The sequence below is a fragment of the Sitodiplosis mosellana genome, unplaced genomic scaffold, assembly GCF_009176505.1.
Source record: "Sitodiplosis mosellana isolate CC-2019 unplaced genomic scaffold, AAFC_SMos_1.0 Smas_scaffold_6166, whole genome shotgun sequence".
NCBI classification, from domain to species: Eukaryota; Metazoa; Arthropoda; class Insecta; order Diptera; family Cecidomyiidae; genus Sitodiplosis; species Sitodiplosis mosellana.
The window spans coordinates 5450646-5472225 of NW_022601407.1; the positions used below are offsets into that span (position 1 = coordinate 5450646).

The following is a 21580-nucleotide window of genomic DNA, read 5'->3' on the forward strand; positions in this document are numbered from 1 at the left end:
CTGTCATTGGTTGCTGTCATTGATAGTTGGCAGTATATTTATATAGAAGTTTCATAGTTCAGCGTTCAGCGTCAAGATGTCGCTTAAATATAGCATAAACATGTGCTCCATATAAAGACATAGGCCAATTTTATCATTGAATCAACATTAGAACATTTTCTGTCTCTTATCACAGTACAACTTTGCCGCAGAACAACAATTGCTTACAATTGCAAGGATAACAACTGGTTTTGTTTTGTTTTTTGTTACACGTGATTAGTTTGTGTAAATATCTATGGGTAGACACAGTATCAGTTTGTCTTAATTCAACTATTTTGAACCTATTTTATTGTTTCTTCTAATTTCATGAGTTTTCACTAATATGTTTTTAAAAAAAAAATCCGTATTTGCTAAATTTTTCAGTTCTGTTTTGACAGTTGCACCAATATAATAACAACTGTCAACTCAAGTGTTGTATTGTTTATCCAAACAAAAGTGATTGATTTTTAAATTTTTAGATTGGTTTTAGGTTCAAAATTTATTTATATCAATTTATTTTGTTCAATTTTAGTCTAGGTAAATATACAAGTCTATATAAGATAAAATTGAATAAATTCATAACAAAATAAGTGTCACCGCTAAATATTGTTGATTTTTCTTTTGCTGCACACATTGCATTCGCATCAATTGTTAGTTTGAAATAGTTTTGCTGAACCACTTGCTATGAGCTTATTCTACAAAATCAACGAAAGCAATTATTTAAAGTGAGTTTTTACTTTCGATGCACATTAAAATTCCCGAAATGAAAGTGGCACTTTCGATTGTCGACACATTCGTTGGGTGTTGCACAAATGTCATCTTCATGGAATATGCTCTGAGGTAAGGTTTGAAGCCAGGCGATCAAGGCTAATTGGAACTGCATAGTTTTAAATTTCGTATAAAAAGCCGGCCTTGTGTAAAATATCAATTTTTCAAATGCAATAAATTGATTAATAAATCTCTTTAGAAATAATCTCCCTCTCTTCTTTGCACACCACATGAGTGTAAAGTACAGATTTACATTTTCGATATGTTATTAATATGTTATTGCCCGACATATTTATTATTATGTTATGTTGGAATTTTTTAAGTTATTAAGATTCGGCATAATAATAACATAACATATTTTGCGTTATATTGGGTGTTATCTTAATAAATCCTATGACTCGGCGATAATAACATATCTTGATAACGCTTTTTTGGCGCATTTTTCAACGATCAATTTCCCGTGTTTTGTCTACATTTCCGTGTGTGTAGTGTACAAAAAAAAAATCCTGCGCTTTTTCTCCCTCTGACTAGATGCGCGAATCAAAAGCGTCATTAAGATTGTATCATAATAATACATTATTAGCGACGAATCATAGGATTTATTAAGATAACACCCGACATAACGCATAATATGTTATGTCGATATCTTAATAACATATCGGCCGTTATTATTATGTTATTAAGTATAGTTAATAATATGTTATTGCCCGTAAATCTGTAACTCACAGATATTTGAATCTTAATGTACCCGCAAAAGATCGATAGATTTAATTAATGGTTTAATGCGAGAAGAAGAAAAAAACAAGGTACGAAAAGAATGCGCCGATATTTTTACTCTTTAAATCTTATTATGACAATTTGGTCGTAGCAAAGTGAGCAATAGCTACGATAAATAGAAGTTGTGCGTGTGCCCGCGAAATACGAATATGACGAACATTTTCATTCGATATGAGGTGCCAATCGCGTGCGATTATGAAAAGAAAAAGAGACGACAAGTGCATAATGCACAACCTCTACGGTGAAACAACCGCATAATTCATTTCAAGCAATAAAAATCAATCGCACACAAAAACAAGAGCGAGCAAAAACAGAATATGCAAACGGCAGCAAAACAGTTCCGCAAGCGAAAAAAAAAAAATATGTGTAAATGTTTCGCCCAATATGTGCAAATCGTACAATTCAAATTAGTATTATTATTTTTATAATCCGGAGCTAGTCTAAAATTATTTGATAAGGAACAACTACATGCATTTGAATATTTGTAGAAGTTCAAATTCAAACTCAAACCTCTTGATGATTTGCAGTTGAAGTTTGTAAAAAAAAAATGATACGAAAATTCCGGCACTGAGATTTTCATCGATTCCTGAAAGCAAAATGATTTACTGGAAAATTTGAAGTAAAATTTGCATTCACTTTAATTAGTTTTAAAAGATTTATTCCAACTGCTCCAAATAAATATAATATTATATAGCAAATATTACACAGAACCTGTTTCCAATTTGGTCTGCAAAAAATAAACTCTTTTTTAAAATAATAAAGAAGGAAATAAGTTGTACAAGTTGGTCTTAGGAAAATAAATAAATCATCGAGTGATCAACACAAATGTTACAGCGTACAAACTTCACACATTAAAAGTGCCTTTCCCGTAATTTTTATTCTATATTGACATTCTGGTGACTAATACAGTTACGAATTTGTGATAACAAAGTAATACAAACAATTTATTTAAAGAAATAAAAGATGCCAGTGTGTGTTTGACACAGTAAAAATACATATTTATTCTCACAACTTGATTATTTCTTTCTTTCTCTTTTAGCTACAACAACATTTCTTTAATCATTCCGGTATTACATACATTTTAACGAGGAAAAAAATCATCAAGAATTCCAAAATAATTTTCGCATAATCATTCTTTTAGATCAATCAATGAACCATCGGCCGTAGCAACTTTCACATTATCTTTCGCTCGCAGAGTGATGTGGTTTTTATTCACTACGTCTTCCCAATTTGTGTTCCCTTTGGGTGGAAAGTAATCTCCTTTATGGTATCTTCCTTTGATTCCAGTTATGACTTCCATGGAATTGGTGGCCGCCGCCGAAACGCCATCATCGGTTTTTCTGGATGCCTTGAAGTAATTATTACCAGGAAACGACACATGATCCCAAGCAACGACTTTATGTAGTTTGCAGTTGGAAAAATCGTCACCAGGCTCTTCGTAATGCTTTGGATCGCATAATTGTGGTTTATTCGGGTTTTGAGACGTCGGCCGTACGCGATAGCTCACACCGTCAATTTGATGCGTTTCATTTGTGCATTCGTCAAACGAATCGAAATAGATGCAAGCGATATTGTCGTAGTGTTTTGCGTGCTTCTTCAAAATGTATTGCAATGCTTGATTCAAATGTTCGGCCATTTTGCCGCGAAAATGTCCCGCAAACACTCCACATCCAATGCCCGGAATCGTAATAAATGCCTGTTGGTTATCCTGTTTTGCATTCTCGTTGGCGTAATAAAAAAGTGGCATGAGCCGTCTCTCCATCAGTCGATTGTAATTGTATTGATCAATGGCATTTCTAGAAATGACCTCTTTCATATCTGGGTTCATTGCAGCCTTCTTTTTGGATCGAAGCACTGGACCAGGTGTAAATAATAACGCTCCATTCAACGGTGGATTGTGTACACGGAAACTTGAATTTTTCGGCACCCAAACGCCGTTGTCGTAAATTGTCACATTCATCGCAATGTTGATATCACCCAATATCTGGAATTCCATGTCATTCCAATCCACACCGCCTCCTTTGATCCCATGCGTTGCAAAAATGATCGGTTTCTTGGTCAACAACAAACATTCCACAAATCGTTCAATAGATATTTCATTGAGAGGTGATTTATTCGTGTCCAAAATTTGTTTCAAATAAAATCCCGGCTTCAATTCGTTGGCAAACAGATCATTTTTGTACGAAACAATCTTGTCCACGGTTTCTTGACTCAGAACAATGTCGTAGTTTGGTTTATTTTCCATTTTTCTTCTCTTTCAATCTTGAAAATACTCTCAGGTTGTTGGTAAATATTATCTTTGATCTTCCAGTGTGTCTGTTTTAATCTTACGAAGAATTAACGTAAAAAAAAATCTCACGAATATTTGACTCGTCGTAGCTTGAGCCAGTTGACTTGTTTGCGCTATAAACTTTACTGACCAAATGAAATCAACTGGTGCGGCTCACTACACGGAAGTATAAACAACAATTTCACAATAAATACGAATGTGACACAATATTCTTTTGACAATGACTCACCAGGAATGCCAATAATTTCACCATTGCACGAGAATGTTTTATTTTTCTAATACAAATTTCGCTGATTCGACTTTTTTGGTGCTTTGAATTATTGTACTGGTTTCGATTCGATTAGGTGAAGAATTATTCTTTTTTTAAATCGACGAATATCTACAGAATTGTGGTTAAATCAGATATAAAACTGATTGCTGAATGATGATAAACAATCTATTTCGTCATAAACCGGGTGATTTTGTTTGGTATTTGAAAGCATATGCTCTACGAATGTGTGTGCGTGCTGTCAATTGTGAAATAAGTAAAAAATACACCATTGTGTTTGGGCGGTTGTTTTGAATATATTTATTTGTTTGATGCTCTCATTTTATTCCCGGTTGATGCCTTGAAAATTCTTGCAAAAGATTTGAAAGAAAATAAAATTTGCAATATAAAAGAACGTATTTTTAATGGAATATAAACATTTTTTTTTTAAATTCTAAAGTTCATTAGCAAAGTTTATAATTTCATCATCACACAATTATTCTTTCAAATCAATCAACAATCCATCGGCCGTAGCCACCTTCACATTGTCCTTAGCGCGTAAAATGATTTGATTTTTGTCGACAACTTCTTTCCAATTCTCATAGCCTTCGGGTGGAAAATAATCACCATTATCGTATATGCCTTTGGATCCAGTTATGACTCTCATGGAATTGGTAGCCGCCCCAACAACACCATCGTCGGTCCATCTGTGCTCCACAAAATAGCTATTCCCAGGAAAGGCCAAGTGATCCCATGCCACGACTTTATGTAATTTACAGTCGGAAAAATCGTCTCCATCCTCTTCGTATTCGTTCGGCTTGCACAGTTGTGATCGGCCATTATTTTGGGATGCCGGTCGAACGCGATAACTCACACGATCAAATTGTTGTGTTTCATTGGTGCATTCGCGGTGTGGATCAAAATAGATGCAAGCGATGTTATCGTAGTTTTTCGCATGTTTTTTTAATATATTCTGCAATGCTTGGTTCAAGTGTTGGCCCATTTGCCCAAGAAATTTTCCCGCAAACACACCACATCCTAGACCAGGAATAGTGACCAACGCACGTTGATTGTCTTTTTTTGAATTTTCGTTGGCATAACACAGTAGGGGCACCAATCTTCTCTCAACCAACCGGTTATACTTATCTTGATCGATGTCATCGCCAGAAATGATCTGTTTTAAATCTGGAGTCATTCCGACCACGGAACGACTTCGAAGCAATGGCCCATTTGTAAATAACAACGCTCCATTCAACGGTGGATTGTGCACACGAAAAGCCGGCTCATTTGGATCCCACACGCCATTGTCGTAAATCTCGACATTCATCGCAATGTTCAAATCGCCCAATATTTGGAACTCCGTTTCATTCCAATCGGTGCCATCCACTCTAATCTCTTCGGTTGCATATACCTTGGGTTTTTTGGTCAACAGCATATATTCCACGAATTTCTCAGCAGATGTTTGATCGAGAAGAGATTTTCTGGCGTCCAAAACCTTTTTCAAATATGTGCCCGGCTTTGCTTTGCTGGCGAACAGATCATTTTTGTACGAAACAATCATATCCAAGGATTCTTGGCTTAAAACAACGTCGTAGTTTGGCTTATTCTCCATCTTTCTTCTTTTAGCGCTTATTTCTCGTGTAAAAAGTTTAATATTACATCCAGCAAGTGAAGTAAATAGCGATGTCTCAGGTTTGATTAGGGATCGACCAACAATTGTGATAAAACGCATTCGTTTCTCCGATAAATATCGTTGCAAACCGGATTAGATGCACGAAAATGCCACTTTTCCACTCACAGTCCTCCTACGGAAAAATGGAAAAAAGATAAATGAATCAATTGGAACCACGTGTTAATATTGAAAAAATCTTGATCGTCAATCAAATATTTGTTCTCACGATCTAGACCAAATGTCTCTCATCTTTGATCTAAACAGTTGGTATCGGTAAAGATGGCGAGAGAATCATTTGAAATTTTCACTTCAATTTGAAAATCAATCAAACATTTAATGAGAATTGTGAAACAGCCGGTTTCAATATATGCCACAGAAGAATTTATTTTCCCAAATAACTGCGCATATTTGCCGGCACTTGTCAACAGTGGTATCAGTTCACATGAAATATTTAAATTGATTTTTTATAGAAAATATATTTTACCTACCTTTGGTTGGGTTTTGTCAAAAATTGTATTACTTTTTGAGGTGTCGACAAATTTTGCATGAATATGCGAAGTTGGAAGAAAAATACACGTATAGAACCAACAACTGGATAATAAAACAATGCAAGAATGTATACAAATCTGACAGCTCACACACTGTCAAAGGGCACATTGCGCGAAATGTCTGTGTTTGATCTGTGAACGCACATTCACATAGAATTTGCAAGAATTTCACATCAGTGTTGAAATGTTGACAATGTGTGCGTGATGGATCATAATTGTATGTTTTAGCGGTCTTTTTTATTTCGTTTGTGTTTTGATTCATCTTGATTCTAGACCATTATTTGGAATGAGCTGTCCATAAAAGTTATTAACCCAAAGAAAAACACAATAAAAAATGATTCTGGAATATTTTAGATTGGGAGGCGTGTGTGTTTTTTTGCATGGACTCTGGAAAAAAACAGATGTTTTTCTATCGATTTATTTGTTTTTTTTTTTACAAAAGCGAAAATAAAAAATCGCTCTTAATTCATGTAATTGATTTTTTTTTTTATTGAAGTCACATCAATCGAATTTTCGTAACACAATTAAAAATTGAATTAAGACTCAGCAACAAGCTCTCCTACAAAATCAGCAATATTTTTATCTTTTCTCTTTGTTACATAACACGGTGATTGTCCTCCAATTTATGTAGCATGGAAATGATTTTGTGCAACAGAAATTTTTCGCTGTTTTCCGATTTCAAATTTAAAATCAAATCGTCGATGGTGTTTTTCGAACGAACTCTGTTTTGTTCGTTCGATCGTTCGTAAAATTGAAAAATAATTTTTTTGTTCGTTCGTTCGTTCGAAAAAAGTTTTGTTCGTTGTTCGGTCCGAACAACATTAAATTTTGTATGAAAAAAAAAACTTTGTTCGGACCGAACAAAACATTTTCGAACGAACGAACAAAATATTTTTTTTTCAATTTCACGAACGAACAAAACAGTTTCTTTTTATGTTGACGAACGGTCGAACAAGTGTTCGAATGTGTTCGAAGGCCAACACTATTGACAGCAAAATAGAAAAAATCATCAAATGATTCGTAAAAAGAAAGAAAAAATCTGAAAATTAATAAAATTGTATGAGAAGGCATTTGATCAATTCTAAAATTCGAAATTCCCCTTTGCAAATATTTCATTCATAATAACGTTTTATTTCAATGAGTATCAGGTCTTAACGCAATTTATAAACATCTGATATTTTGACATGTCTAGTGAGTGGTTTACACGTTCACAGTAGCGCCTCGAATCATCAGCTGTCAAAGTGAGGTTAACGCTGGACGCGTTATTAATCGTTTCCTTGCATTTTCAATTGAAATTTCTCCGTTTCACCGTACATTCGGACCCGATTTAATCCAAAACAACGATGGCAGATGAAGAACAGGTAAATTAAAATGAATAACTTAAAAAAAAAACTCCGAACAAAATTCGATTTACATCATTCCTGTGATATGTGACGCTTTTGTTATTTTGTTCTGCAGATGCATATAATTCCGGTTAAAGAACCATTAGATTTAATTCGATTGAGTTTGGACGAGAAAATTTACGTGAAAATGCGCAATGAACGAGAACTTCGCGGCCGTTTGCATGTGAGTTGTGGCTTTACTTTCCTTTTATTCACTTGACTCTCTTTTCGTTTTGGATTTCTGTTTGATTTTCTCCTTTTTTGCCTTTCTCTGGAAGTCAAATTTCCTTTTCTGCTCTATAAAATTCAAAATGTGATTAATGTAAATGTTCCCATTGCAGGCATTCGATCAACATTTGAATATGGTGCTGGGTGATGCAGAAGAGACAGTCACAACGGTCGAAATCGACGAAGAAACGTACGAAGAAGTGTACAAAACCACCAAACGAACCATCCCAATGCTGTTTGTCCGTGGTGATGGTGTGATTCTGGTGTCGCCGCCAATGCGTGTCAGCTAAAGATGCCCATCCTACCAATTCCAATTGTCTTACTTAAATCGAAAAAAAAAATAAAATTGAATGTATTCGTAACTTGCAATCATTTTCATTACAAACTAACTTCCCGAAGCAGAAAAGAAACTCATTAGATCAAAACAAATCAATTTGTATGGAGACAGAAAAAAACAAGACTGAAATTGTTTTTCGTTGCTTGAAAAATTGCTTTATTATTTGCTTTCGATTGCTCATAAGATTAGATTTTTTTTTGTTCGTTCAATGTCAATTTCGTTTTGCCAGTTAGTAATTGTCGAAATGTGTAAATAATATTTACAAAGAGCCTCTCTCTCTATGTGTGTGTGTGAGTGTAAGCCGATTTACAATTCATAGATCATTTCGGTATTTTTCAAAGCGCCGAGCACATTCAAAGCGGTGATACGTGCCATTTCTTGTCGTGTTTCAATTTCAGCGCTGCCAATGTGTGGAATAATCACGCAATTATTGAGTGTTAGCAATGGGCTGTCAAGTGGCAACGGTTCTGGTGTGGTGACATCTAAGCCGGCGGCACGAATGGTATTGGTACGAAGTGCATCGTACAATGCGTCTTGATCGACGACTTGGCCGCGTGCACAATTGATCAAAACGGCTGTCTTCTTCATGGTGGCCAATGTTTTGGCGTTGATCAAATGGGTCGTTTCTGGTGTTAGAGCACACAATAAAATCACCACATCACTTGTGCTCAACAGCTTTTCGACGCTGACACGTTCCGCTCCCACTTCTCTGGCTTCTTTTTCCCGGCTATTCGATCGATTCGAATAGATGATCCGCTTTGGTTTGAATGGAATGATTCGTTTAGCTACTTCTTGGGCGATACGACCAAAACCAATGATTCCAATGGTTGTATCCCTGATCGCTGGACCACACATGTACATAGGTGCCCATGATTTCCAATCGCCGTTGTGCACGTCACGGTTGCCTTCGATCAATCGACGCGTTGTTGCCAATAACAAAGCAATGGTCAAATCAGCCACAGCATCGGTCAGCACTTCGGGCGTGTAGCCAACACGAATTTTCCGCTTTTTACACTCAACCAAATCGATGTGCTCATATCCAACAGACATTGTGGCAATGACTTTTAAATTTGGTCCAGCTCGTTCAATCACCTCTGCATCGATTTTATCGGTCAATGTGCAGAACAGCGCATCCTTACCAACAATTCCCTTTAACAAAATAAAATCACCAATAAAATCACCACAATAAAATTGAATGTATTCGTAACTTGCAATCAGACAAACAAACCTTTAACAATTCTTTGCGAGGCACAATCGATGCTTCATTCCAACCGTCGAGGTCACATCTATTTCGATGAAGACATGATAAGATAACATAAAATGTGTAAACATACGTTTTATCAGACGAAAAAAAATGAGAATAAACAATGCAGAAAAAAGAATAAAAAAAAACTTTACTCATTTTGCAGCAAATCGATGCCAGCCGTTGGGAAATCCGATCGTGTTAAATAAATTTGTGGACGCATTGTGGAAAAATTTGCGAGAAATCGTCGTGTTCCGGTGTTTCTTATCGTCGTGGCGAATGATTTCGTAGTGACAGGCTTTGTTATAGTTCTTGACACAACAATCGCACATGATCTGAATAGAGTCACGGAAGAGATCATGTTTCGATATGTATTAACCAAAACAACCAAAAAAAAATAACCCCTAGATAATTTCCCCGCAAACAAAAACACTGTACCACCAATTCAGTGATAGACTTGGGAGCGGTCACACGCAATTGAACATATCCGATGCTCAATACATTCCTAATTGCTTGATTACACAAAGTGTAGACATAATCGAAATTGTTTTTTTTTTCTCTTGACTTTTTAATTATAAGTGGCGATAGTTGAATTTAGGCACTATTCTAAAATTTTACATCAATATGTTAAGGTCGTATATACGTTATCGCAATACGACACCCAGTGTGAACGACCCGTTAGTCGGTTGGCGTGCGTGTCACGTGAGCTCGTATTTTTGTGTCATATACACACACAGAACAAGTCACAACATCGCTGCGAAAACAATCTAGAAAAAATAGTAGTTTCGGACGAAGAAATTTTGCGCAATTTTTCTCAATCTTTAAATAGCCGATAAATTTGTTCAATTTGATCCACCATGGCAAACGTTCTCAATTTCGGCAGGTAAGCCCATGAACGTATTTTCAGCAGTAAAAGTTTGGTGGAATTGGATTTTTCATCGAGAATATCTTTATTGATATATCGAGAGTGCATTCAGTTACATAATAATGTGCGATTCGTATCGTGTTGTGCCTAACATTGACATCTGGTTTTGTTTTGCAGAGTGTTATCCAGCCGGGCGCCGTTGCTATTCAAAGTGAATGCTGGCCAAAAGCTGTATCAAAATGCCCTTTTCACAACCAGCGCCCAGAAATACGTTCAACTCAAAATCGTCAAACCGAATGATCTGGAAAAGTTATCGTACGAAGAGAAAAACTCACTGTTGAAACGCGAACAATCACCTCATTTGACCATCTACAAACCACAATTGACCAGCATGCTGTCGATTAGCCATCGTATTAGCGGTGAGTGTAAACAAAGACACCATTGGATTTGTAATTGGTATGACCAGTCCCCGAACTTTATGAATTCAGATGCGACGACATTTGTGTAGAACAGCGCAGTAAATGACACATGAGCGAAGAGTGAAAATTGTTTGATGAAACGCTCTAGAACCCATTCATTTGCTTTGTACATCAAAATGATGCATTCTATGCATCAACATAATTTATTTCGGAAAATTTGAAAATTTCGGAAAGAAAAAAATTAAGTTTTTGCTGATGATTTGAAAGATGAGGAGAATTTTTTTCTGTAAAACATTTTTGTAGGTAAATAGAAGGACATTACGAAGAGGTGAATTCCATTCTGGTACAGAATGATTTTTTCTTAGAATTTTAAAAGAAAAGAATAGAGGAAGGTAGTGAATTCGAAACAAAAAAGTGATTCAACCGTGACTTACCTCTGAAGATACTTTTAATTCAATTCAAGCAATCTGAATCATGTTTTTGGACATAAGATTAGAATTTGAATTGATTTCATTTTTTTCAATTGATGAATGGCTCGAATTAAAATTCAAAACATCTCAATTTTGCTGCTTAATCCCTCAATATCTTTCCAATGAAAAATCCCATTCCAATAAAAAACGGAATCCGATGTAAAATTTTCTTCTTTGATAATTGCAGGTTTAATTCTAAGTGGATTTGCGACAGCCCTATGGTTTGGTGCGGTATTGCCGCCAAATGATATATCCTACTGGGTGACAGCCGCTGAAGGTGTGCAACTTAGTGCCGCCACATTAGCATTCATCAAATTCTACGTAGCGCTCCCTGTCACTTTCCACACATTGAACGGTGTGCGCCATTTGCTGTGGGACAATGGAAAATTCTTACAACTAACTCAAGTCTACAAAACCGGTTGGACGGTCGTTGGTTTGGCCGTTATTGCTGCCCTCGCTTTGGCTGCAGTTTAAGAAATATTTATGCGATTCGGTGTGCGTGGACTTAATTGGAATAAAAACAAATTTTCCTTAAAAAATAATGGTCATTTTTATTGTAATGCATTTTTCTTTTCTCTCACATGATTAATTTTTCTTCCTATCATTTGCCCATTTTGAGAAACTGAAACAAAAAAAATAAACAACCAATCTATAGTGTAAGTCCTACACCTAATGTGAATTTTTTTTCTGGTTCAGACAATGCGCTGAGCAACAACAACAAAAAAGTTAGTTTAATCTAAGCTAAATAAGTTTATCATCACAGCTAAAGAAAAGTACAACATGCGAAATTTATGCGCGACAGACATCTGCGTGACATTATTGTTTGTGTGGTTGTCTAATGAAAAATGGTTCTCTCATAAAAAAGTTTTTTTGTTGTTGATAGAATTAATTACAATAGTTAGCTAGAAAAGGATTTTTTTTATTCTTTCGTGTAATAATCACACTTTCTCTCTCCTTCTCTCTCTCTCTCTCTCTCTCTCTCTCTCTCGCTCTCTCGTGAAAAATTGAATGATTTGGAAAAACTAATGACTTTTTCACAACACAAAAATAGAGCAGAAAGTGAATGATTATATAGTAGTAAAAATAGTTTTTTGCACTTGGAAATGTACTTCTCATCAGGAGGATGGAAATGAATTTGTTTTCTCTCATAATTTTGTTGTTTTTGCTTTATTCCATTATTTTTGTTTCTTTACAAAATAATCTCTATAACTTTCTTATTCAATTCTTTATTTTCCAAGTTACAAACGACTTAATGGAGAGAGAAGAAAATAGAAGGGAAGAAATGAAATTACTATATCGAAAACAGGGGGAAAACTAGTTCAAAATTCATAATGAAGGCAAATAAAAAAAATATATATATTTAGATGAAAAACAATCAAAAAAATAGCCAATCACTGTACGTCTAAAATACATGTTTCATTTTTTTCTGTTGTTTTTGTGTGTTTAATTCTTCGGTTTTCGTTTCAAACGGTTGTTGGTGTGTTTTTTCTTTCTTCTAAGATGGTACGTTTATTTGGTGTGTGTGTGTGTGTGTGTGTGTGCAGCTGATGCATATCATCAGCTTTTATTTTTCTTTCTGAATGAGTGGTAAAAAACCGTCGGTTTTACATTCAACAGGAATAAATACAAATCAAAACGAGGCGTGTGGAAAACTAACAAATTAAAAAAAACACTTTATGATTCGCCTTTCAGTCGCTTCGTAAATTCTTCCTGTTGTTTCTCCTTCCATTCGTCTTTCGGTTTGTTTCGTTTGAGGTTACCATCCCAACTGAGATCGACTAGGCCACCCTGTTCAGCGATCACACCCTTTACCCGGTTCGCAAATACTATGGCCGATTCATCCTCTTGCTGGTACATCGGCGGCAAATACCATACATCACACACGATTGCCCACGATGTCATCATCAAAAACAAATACTGCATCATTGAATACTTTGAACTATTCCAAAATGGATCACCGAATCGCGGATCATATCTAAAATCATTAAAAAAAATGAATAGCATCATTAGGTTTGACATTGGCTGGAGGAAAATTGGGTTCGAGGTGATTTATGGTGGCAGTTAGACATCATTTTCCGTATATTCATCATATGTGCTAGCGATTCGAGATATAGTTTTTTCTTAGATATTTATCCGTACTCATCGTTGAATCATCGGGTTTTTCTTTCAATCGAAACGTTTGAATCCTCCAACGGAGTTTACTTTTGCAATCAGACTTTTATCCATTCCTTTTTCATCAAACCGAGTTTTTTTCTCTCCTTCAACAAGTGACTCGTTTGATCTACCTAACTAATCATCTGAACCTTTGATCAATCTATCTAATCAATCTAAATTGGAATTTTTTTCAAATTTATTTCACCTATGATCGATCGTTTACTAAAGAACTAAAAAAGAAACACCCCCGTTGAACCATCGATAGAGTAGGTTCCCCAATTGCGAGCACATACGAATACAGAAAACGAATAGATGCCATCATCATCGGTCTTACTTGATAGCAACCGGATAAATAACACCACCGACTTCAAAACTGCCCTTTTTAAATTGCATCACCGATGTATTGTTGATACATGTGCCCTCTGGGAAGATGAGAATCGGTGGGTTGTTTGGATCCGAAACGTGTTGACGCAATCTTTGTGCAACGGCCATTCGATCTTTCGATTCGGCGCGTTCGAACCAAATGTGCGGTGAGGCACGTGCCAATGCACGCTGCAACAGGCCCAAGAATCCACCATGTCGCTGACCAATCTTCATTGATAGTAAGAGAGTTTCGAAGAAAAAAAAAATCAAACGTAAAAAAATCACACACGAAAAAAAGAAGAAAAAAGAAAAAGAAAAATAAATACATTACATCACTAAAAAAAAAATGGTAAAAAAAAATTCAAACTTATTTGCAAAAGACACACATTTCACCAAGTGGGACAAAAAAAACAAACTCAATATGGATCAATGAATTATTATTGGATGAATGATATTGACTCAGAGAAATAAAGCCATACTCATTATTTTTTGGTTTATTTTTTTTTAAATAATTGCAAAAACCAATAATCCGTTGTACAGATTTACATTTTCGATATGTTATCAATATGTTATTGCCCGACATATTTATTATTATGTTATGTTGGGATTTTTTTTATCTTAATAACGTTATTAAGATTCAGCATATTAATAACATAATATGTTATGCGTTATATCGGGTGTTATCTTAATAAATCCTAAGATTCGGCGGTAATAACATTTTATTAATTATAATAATAACATATTATTAAGATGGATTTATTAACTGAATTAATAACATATTATTAGGTTTGGATTTTATTAATTCAATTAATAACATATTATTAAGATGCAATCTTAATAACGCTTTTTTCGCGCATTCTTTTCCCTAGCTGGAGAGAAAAAAAAGCACTGTACGATGTACACACCCATAACAATGCAGACAAAATATGGTAAATTGATCCTTTCAAGGTCGGGACTGGCAATTTCCTAAACTTAATGGTTAAGTTCAATACATGATAATTCCGTTTCAAAGAGTCATTTTAAATTCATTGCAACAGTGCAAAAAATTCACGTGTGTACTCCGCAGAGAAAAAACAACTTGTCAGTGCTCCGGCGAAAGAAATGCGCGAAAAAAGCGTTATTAAGATTGTATCTTAATAATATGTTATTAATTGAGTTAATAAATCCATCTTAATAATATGTTATTATTATAGTTAATAAAATGTTATTACCGCCGAATCTTAGGATTTATTAAGATAACACCCTATATAACGCATAACATATTATGTTATTATTTTGCTGAATCTTAATAACGTTATTATTATGTTATGTTGGACCAATATATCGGCCGTTATTATTATGTTATCAAGTATAGTTAATAATATGTTATTGCCTGTAAATCTGTAATCCGTTGAAAGAAATTATAATCGGTAATTTGTTGGAAATTATAAAAAAAAACAAAACAAAAATAAATAAAAGAAAAATGTTTGTTTTGAGGGAACGAAAAGAAAAAAAACAGAAATTCACACAGCAAAAAATGGCTTTATCTCTCTTGCATCCATTTACTTACCAATGAATAGCAATTGTCGCACATTAAAACGAGAACGTCGATTGGACTCGTGTGATTTGCCACGCAAATGCCAGTTTTACCTGGTCTATTTTGAATATCATGATAATTGATGACGGCTGACAAAGCACTGGACAGAAACACAAAGCAATGTATCAACACGTTATGGACCATTTTTCGTTTTGTATCACCGTCTGGTAAAAATCCCACAGCTGCTGTGCATATTGTTAACCAAAGAACCTGTACACCATGACACCAAGAGTACATGTACAACAAATACAAATATAGATAATGTTCGATAATGGATTTTTTTTCTGTTGTTGAGTTTTTTTTTTGTCTTTTGTTTCGTTTTGTTCTGCGCATTGTCTTGTTGCTCAACGAAAATGAATTGAGATGAGCGATTTTGAATCGAATTGTTTGGTTTTGTTGTTCTTGAAATATGAGTGTCGAACTTTGTATGTGGTTCGTTCAATTGACCGTATGCAATCATCCCACCAAAAATAAAAAATCAAAATTAATGCCATTCCGCCAAATCTAGTCAGAAACATACATAAACACACAAAATGTGAATAGCCATAATGCCCCCGGAGAATTAAAAAAAAATGTGCATATTGTTTGTTGTTTTGGTTTTGTTTTTTGGTTGTCTGATTTTCTCACCAACGAATAGGTGCAATCGGCACCCAGAATGGCCACATCCATAGGCGAAGTGTGGTTTGCCACACAGAATCCGGAGCTGTTCGGACGATACTGCGTATTGTGAAACGTTACCACAGCGGACAATGGTCGACACATCAATCGAAATGCCACTTTGAACAGCACATCGTTTACACACTTTCGGAGCCTAGCATTCGGTATCGTTCCGATCAAAGTAAACACTACTATTGCCACATTCACCTATTTTTTTGTTTTGATTTGTGAGAAATTTTGGTTCTCATTCAATTCAATTTGAATAATTTTTATATGTATTCATTTTATATTTTAAAATTTAATTTTTTTTTCAATTTGAATTTGATCATTTTTTCCTATTTTTTTTTCTTCTGAATTTTGACTCCAAAATTTTCAAGATTCTGACTGCATTAAACAAAAACACAAAGAAAAACTGCAAATTTCGATGTAAAATCGATGTGTAACTTACCCCAACGAAACAGATGATCACTCTGAATGGCATTAAAATGAAATAACGAATAAAAAATCCAATGAACCAAATGATACTAAGGCGCCACGATATGAATTCATGATAACGATTGGTTCGCGTCAATAAATTCCAATTTTTAAGCTCTTCCGCTTCGAATCGAGATGTCACTTCATCTTCGATTATCGCTTCTACACCCGATCTGATGTAACCGAGACATGTGGCCAAATGAAAATCAACCGGGTGATCCGTCTAGATAGAGAAAATGTCAAATTAGGTAAAAATCATTGCGTAGCCAATTTGGATTAAAAAAAAATGTTGAATGTTGCATTCTAACGAAAGTACAATCGAAAAGGCAGAGAAAAAATGTCAAAGAAAAAGAAAAACTTGAAAATGAATTCCATCTATTTACTTCTGTGTCACTATTTTCATTATCACTGCCTCTTGGCGTTCGAACAAATGTGAATCCATCGGTGTTTTGTACACCGTGTGGCACTAGAATGAGCGCATCATCGCGACTTATCACTGTGTTTCCATTGGAATTATGCTTTTTATGCGATTTTCGTTTGGCTGGCTTCAATTCGGCTGGTGGTAATGGCTTTTTGAACTCTCCACTTGGATCGAATGATTGATCCTTGCTCGTAGTAATGCCATCAACTGTGTCCGACGTATCGTCGGCGGTTCCGCTTACATTTCGCTCATCTTCCGAATCCAGTCGATTTATCAACGGATGCGTTTTCTTTCGCACATTTTCGATATTTTGACGGCCATACTGAAAATTGTATCGAAATAGAAAGTTAGTCACAATTTTAAACAAATATATTGAAAATATTTTTGAAAAAAATAATCAAATTAAAATTCTCGAATAAAACGTATCAAAATTGCTACGTAAAATTGAATAGAGAATAACAGCTGTTTTCTTTTCTCTAAAATATGTATGAAAACAAACAAATGCTCAACAACCGAATAAATATTTGCTGGAACGCAGTGAAATTTTTGTTTTAAAAAAAACCACGATAGAAAGAGAAAAAAATGTGTTCTTGATTGAATTCTCTCGCCAACGAACAAAAAAAAATCTAACACACTAACTCATTTTTTTTTTCTTCCTCTCTTCTTCCTTTTGTTAATTAGTCTTACAGCTCAATCTTTTTTTACTTGTTGCTCTATTGTTATAACTATTCAATCTATTGTATAAAAAACCTATTTAATTGTTATCGAATTTGGTCTTAATATAGAAAATGTATGGACTGGTCACTTGCAATTGTATCTCACCCGACATAAATGTAAATATTAATTGTATAATGAATAACGTCTTAAAAAGATGTGAGGTTTAACGGTGAGGCAAAACTCATACCTTCCCACCAAATACTTATGTATCATTAACATTGATTCTAAATAAATAAATAAATTACAGTTCGCCAGACGATCCAAATGGCAAAAATGCCCGTAAAAAGAGGAACTGTCACTCTCATTGAATCCATCACGCGTTGATATTCAAATGAGCCATAAAAATGTCTAGTTATTGTTGTTGTTGTTGTTGTTGTAGTTGGTCGGAATAAATTTGAATAATCACATGTGAAAATGCTGGTATTATCACACAAAATCCATTTGACGAACGACACAAAAATTTCTTTAATTGTGATTGTGATTGCTACTCTTGAATAATGCTCTGCTAATTTGTTTGTTGCTGTTGCTATTTTCAAGTTGTTTCCCTTGGTAGCGGCAAATTATAATTTCAATACATATTTTTTGTCGGTTTCGCCTGATAACCATGTTCGTGCAAAATTACCTATCTACCACATGAGTATCGATTGCGTTATTGTTATCGAATCCGGTTAACAAGTGAACGATGTATTTTCAAAAGGGCAACATACAATTTGATTGAATTGGTGTGTGATTGGACTTTTGTACTTAGCCCAAATTCTTCAATAATTTTTGATTATTGTTGCGGCCAAAGCGAATTTTTTTTCTCTATAGCGTTGATTCTAGTGACGTAATTCAACGCCTGTATGATTTTTCAACTCCTTTTGAAAGCAGTTAACGATTATTCATACGAAAAAAAGTCTCTTTTCTGCGCGACAGAAAAAAGCTGATCCGAGAGAAGAAATCTTGATGATCATGAACGAAGAGAAAGAATAAAAAAAAGGCGTGTTAATTGCTAAAACACAGCTAAAAATGAAGCTTTTACGATTAGACAACGACACATCGCAATTTTTTGTTGGCCGTTGTACAATTGCGACAAATGAATCGAGGATAAAAATGTGCCGACTCACTTGAACACATTATGGAATTGATAAAATGACGCGGTGTAATCTTGAGTAAGCAGATATTATGTAAAACCAAGTTGGGGGTAAAACGCACAACTCCACGCAATTCGTTTTCGAATAGTTGAAAAAATAATGCCGTGAAAAATATACGCGCTAAAAATGCATAAAATTGTAAAAAAAAAACGCAACGAATGATGCGATTACCAAAAATGAAAACGGAGGGTGGAACCGATCAATTCGTTTCTCTTTCTCAATGAAAACTTAGTAATCAAAACGAAATTGCGCGGTTAACATTCACACTCATGCACACTCACGCGAATATAAAATAGACGAGAAAAAAAACGTCGCCGATTAAGTAGCTGAGAAACAAGTTATAAGCAAAGTCAAAGTCAAGACCTTTTTCCTAATTATCGATCTCATGTGCGAGAGCACTGAGGTCTTTTTCGTTCTCACACAATTATATGTTTACGCGCGCACTGAAGGTTTTCTCTCGTTCGTTTTTCTCATCAAAAGAGAAAAAAAAAACTCCAAACAACAACAAAACAAATTATTCTCATAAAAACGCTACACAACCATATCGTTTCAATTTGTTTCGTGGTCTTGTGTTATTGAGCACTTGTTTTCACGCATAAAATGTGAACAATATTCACAAATTTGTTTAAAAAAAAAAATATTCCGACACACACGAACTCACACCAAATTGCACATACCTCGAATATTTGGAGTAAAACTTTGATATAAACCCTTCGAACGCCCAACGATATACCGATCGATGCAAAGAATACAATGCTCAATAGTCCAATCAGTACGGGAACATTAAACACAGCTGACAGAATTGCAAAGAACACCATCATCATGCTGCATCAAGGATGCCTACTCTCAAAGCTAGCTCGTGGCAGGCCAATTTATCACATACACAAAAACAACAGCAAATCTGTCGTTGCAAAATATTTGTCGTCGATGTTGACGTAATTGCGTCGTGTAGTCGTCTTTTCTTTCGCACTGTTGCTCTCTGCAATGTTTCTTTATCTTTCCACGTTAGATCAACACATTCGGTGTGGTGACTGCCGAAATAAAATAAAAAAACCCAGATGAAAATCACCTCCGACCAAATCTCTCGATCGACTCTGCAAGCAGAAAAACAAAAACAGATTATTTTTTTAACGTTAAATTTGACATTTAGCAACTTGTTTTGGTTCTTTTACAATATGGGCCGAAAAATTCGACTAGCAAACGAAAATAGAACAACAAAACTAGTTTTAATATTATTATGATGGCCATATATGTGACTCCAGTTCCAGCAGTGTTTTGTTTTTCACGTTATGTATTTTAAAATAGCCGAGATTTGTTTGCAATCATCCTGTCAATGAATTCTTTCGATGCTGTCGAACTCACGTTTGACTCTCTCTCTCTCTCTCTCTCTCTCTCTCTCTCTCTGTATACAAACACAAACACTGACCTATTTTGGTTGATTGTTGTGTTATTTGTCTTTTTTTCGGTGACACAGGACAGGGCAGTGTGAAAAAATGAAGAGAAAAAAAAACCGCGGATGCATCAAACGACAGGGCAGCATGTACCGAGAAAAAAGAATCTCGTTATTTATAATCGAATAGCAAATAGAATGCGATTAGTGTTGCTATGGTTCACTGCTCCAATCGGAATGTCGGAATAGAATGTGTGTACAATCTCTAATTCCTCACGAATTTCACACTCACAACAAAACGCTTTTTTACTGTCACACTCTCTCGTTCGAGTGAAATCGCCCGAATTTGCACTTTCTTGACGGCTTTCAGTTGTTCATTGTTTCGGTTCGATGACAGAAAACAAAAACAGATAGACTATAATGAATTAACTCGTGTCCATGTGCAAACTATGACTGGAGTTGTCAACCATGAAACAAAATGACCTTAGATCTAATTTTGTTTTACTTCAAATTGCTTGCCTTATCTAGGTACTTACGATTTGATTTTTTACTTTTTTTTTGAAATACTTTTTTCGGTTTTTCTGTATCTGTAGCTTTATTTTATTCGTCGCTGTCGATTCGCGTTCTTGATTTTACACTGAGGTGGTTCAGCCGATGAATTTGTAGCTTCTTTTTTTTTTTTTAAATTCAAACTGCAATTTGATTTGTTGTGTCGAATTCAATGTGCAATTTTAGATTTGTATCGGCAATTGCAATTTATTCACCAAATCTGCACACAATTTTTGATTGTTTAGTTTGTAAAACATTTTCTTCTCGTCACAATGAACATGCACATGGAAACACTGCAAGCACTGACTTTTCTTTTCCATCAACACGATGGGAGTGTGGATCGCAGTCAAGAATTTTTTTTTTTTCTTCTCTTCTACTTCGTTTCTTCTTCGGTGTTTCACTGTTATTTTTGTGTGTTGTTTCGTTGTTTCGTCTTCACTTTTCCGTCTCTCGTTTCTTTTTTTTTTGTTACAGTGTTCTTTTTCACTGTGTTGAGTGTACGAGTGTTGATTTCGTTATTAACTTCGTTGAAAGTGCGTTCAATATTACTCACTTTACCGATACATACAGCTCTCTCAACACATTTCAGAACACGTAACATTGAATGATTCGCAAACAATCAACAAATTGATGACGAACGCGCGCGCGAGAGAGCAGGACAGAGACGATTCGTATATCGAAATAATTCATATATACGTGTATTCACGCATTGATAGAGAAGAAGACGAATGAAAAAAGCAGCACACACACTTTTGGCTGACACACGGGTCCTTCAAATTTCGATCTCACAAACCGTTTACTACGACGTTAGCGTCAGAAAGAGAACACGACGTAAAAGTGTGTGCGTGCATATAAGCATTGTGTTAGCATTTTGTGCGCGAA

General features: G+C 35.1%; 6 protein-coding genes across 20 annotated transcripts; 2 read left to right on the forward strand and 4 right to left on the reverse strand.

The window, feature by feature from the left end:
- Positions 1–2199: 2199 nt before the first annotated feature.
- LOC129575261 (uncharacterized) lies at positions 2200–4356 on the reverse strand. Its single transcript, XM_055458444.1, has 2 exons — positions 4083–4356; positions 2200–4009 (listed from the first exon to the last, which is right to left on the reverse strand). The coding sequence occupies exon 2, from the start codon at positions 3806–3808 to the stop codon at positions 2693–2695; it is 1116 nt and encodes a 371-aa protein (XP_055314419.1). The 5' UTR covers positions 3809–4009; positions 4083–4356; the 3' UTR covers positions 2200–2692.
- A 41-nt stretch (positions 4357–4397) lies between these two features.
- On the reverse strand, positions 4398–6702 carry LOC129575260 (uncharacterized). 4 transcript variants are annotated; one of them, XM_055458442.1, is made up of 2 exons: positions 6261–6702; positions 4398–5905 (listed from the first exon to the last, which is right to left on the reverse strand). In XM_055458442.1, the coding sequence occupies exon 2, from the start codon at positions 5830–5832 to the stop codon at positions 4597–4599; it is 1236 nt and encodes a 411-aa protein (XP_055314417.1). In that variant the 5' UTR covers positions 5833–5905; positions 6261–6702; the 3' UTR covers positions 4398–4596. The 4 variants fall into 4 exon arrangements, with proteins under 4 accessions (XP_055314417.1, XP_055314414.1, XP_055314415.1 ...); XM_055458439.1 differs by having other exon boundaries at positions 6257–6381; XM_055458440.1 differs by lacking the exon at positions 6261–6702 and adding an exon at positions 6104–6208.
- Positions 6703–7494: 792 nt separating this feature from the next.
- On the forward strand, positions 7495–8292 carry LOC129575264 (U6 snRNA-associated Sm-like protein LSm3). Its single transcript, XM_055458447.1, has 3 exons — positions 7495–7681; positions 7779–7886; positions 8044–8292. The coding sequence occupies exons 1-3, from the start codon at positions 7664–7666 to the stop codon at positions 8218–8220; spliced, it is 303 nt and encodes a 100-aa protein (XP_055314422.1). The 5' UTR covers positions 7495–7663; the 3' UTR covers positions 8221–8292.
- A 107-nt stretch (positions 8293–8399) lies between these two features.
- LOC129575262 (glyoxylate reductase/hydroxypyruvate reductase) lies at positions 8400–9871 on the reverse strand. The gene is made up of 3 exons (XM_055458445.1): positions 9666–9871; positions 9496–9553; positions 8400–9416 (listed from the first exon to the last, which is right to left on the reverse strand). The coding sequence occupies exons 1-3, from the start codon at positions 9869–9871 to the stop codon at positions 8574–8576; spliced, it is 1107 nt and encodes a 368-aa protein (XP_055314420.1). The 3' UTR covers positions 8400–8573.
- Positions 9872–10176: 305 nt separating this feature from the next.
- Positions 10177–11806, forward strand: LOC129575263 (succinate dehydrogenase cytochrome b560 subunit, mitochondrial-like). Its single transcript, XM_055458446.1, has 3 exons — positions 10177–10393; positions 10553–10794; positions 11452–11806. The coding sequence occupies exons 1-3, from the start codon at positions 10368–10370 to the stop codon at positions 11736–11738; spliced, it is 555 nt and encodes a 184-aa protein (XP_055314421.1). The 5' UTR covers positions 10177–10367; the 3' UTR covers positions 11739–11806.
- On the reverse strand, positions 11796–21566 carry LOC129575259 (glycerol-3-phosphate acyltransferase 3). Of its 12 annotated transcripts, none has more exons than XM_055458428.1 (8): positions 20686–21566; positions 20122–20214; positions 19437–19853; positions 16872–17231; positions 16463–16711; positions 15331–15567; positions 13753–14009; positions 11796–13239 (listed from the first exon to the last, which is right to left on the reverse strand). In XM_055458428.1, the coding sequence occupies exons 3-8, from the start codon at positions 19581–19583 to the stop codon at positions 12939–12941; spliced, it is 1551 nt and encodes a 516-aa protein (XP_055314403.1). In that variant the 5' UTR covers positions 19584–19853; positions 20122–20214; positions 20686–21566; the 3' UTR covers positions 11796–12938. The 12 variants fall into 12 exon arrangements, with proteins under 12 accessions (XP_055314403.1, XP_055314402.1, XP_055314409.1 ...); XM_055458427.1 differs by having other exon boundaries at positions 20186–20214; positions 20686–21538; XM_055458434.1 differs by lacking the exon at positions 15331–15567 and adding an exon at positions 15985–16221 and having other exon boundaries at positions 20686–21538.
- Positions 21567–21580: the final 14 nt, after the last annotated feature.

Excerpts from the sequence above, each read along its gene's own strand:
- LOC129575259 (XM_055458438.1), bottom strand. The coding sequence starts at position 19,583 with ATGATGATGGTGTTCTTTGCAATTCTGTCAGCTGTGTTTAATGTTCCC. Across the intron at positions 17,232-19,436 it reads TTTTACTCCAAATATTCGAG|TATGGCCGTCAAAATATCGA; the intron begins GTATGTGCAATT and ends TACAATTTTCAG. Across the intron at positions 15,568-15,984 it reads CCGATTGCACCTATTCGTTG|GTTCTTTGGTTAACAATATG; the intron begins GTGAGAAAATCA and ends CATGGTGTACAG.
- LOC129575261 (XM_055458444.1), bottom strand. The coding sequence starts at position 3,808 with ATGGAAAATAAACCAAACTACGACATTGTTCTGAGTCAAGAAACCGTG.
- LOC129575260 (XM_055458442.1), bottom strand. The coding sequence starts at position 5,832 with ATGCGTTTTATCACAATTGTTGGTCGATCCCTAATCAAACCTGAGACA.
- LOC129575264 (XM_055458447.1), top strand. Across the intron at positions 7,887-8,043 it reads AACTTCGCGGCCGTTTGCAT|GCATTCGATCAACATTTGAA; the intron begins GTGAGTTGTGGC and ends TTCCCATTGCAG.
- LOC129575263 (XM_055458446.1), top strand. The coding sequence starts at position 10,368 with ATGGCAAACGTTCTCAATTTCGGCAG. Across the intron at positions 10,394-10,552 it reads AACGTTCTCAATTTCGGCAG|AGTGTTATCCAGCCGGGCGC; the intron begins GTAAGCCCATGA and ends TTTGTTTTGCAG. Across the intron at positions 10,795-11,451 it reads GATTAGCCATCGTATTAGCG|GTTTAATTCTAAGTGGATTT; the intron begins GTGAGTGTAAAC and ends TGATAATTGCAG.
- LOC129575262 (XM_055458445.1), bottom strand. The coding sequence starts at position 9,871 with ATGATCTCTTCCGTGACTCTATTCAGATCATGTGCGATTGTTGTGTCA. Across the intron at positions 9,554-9,665 it reads ATCGATTTGCTGCAAAATGA|ATGTGACCTCGACGGTTGGA; the intron begins GTAAAGTTTTTT and ends TCATCGAAATAG. Across the intron at positions 9,417-9,495 it reads CTCGCAAAGAATTGTTAAAG|GGAATTGTTGGTAAGGATGC; the intron begins GTTTGTTTGTCT and ends ATTTTGTTAAAG.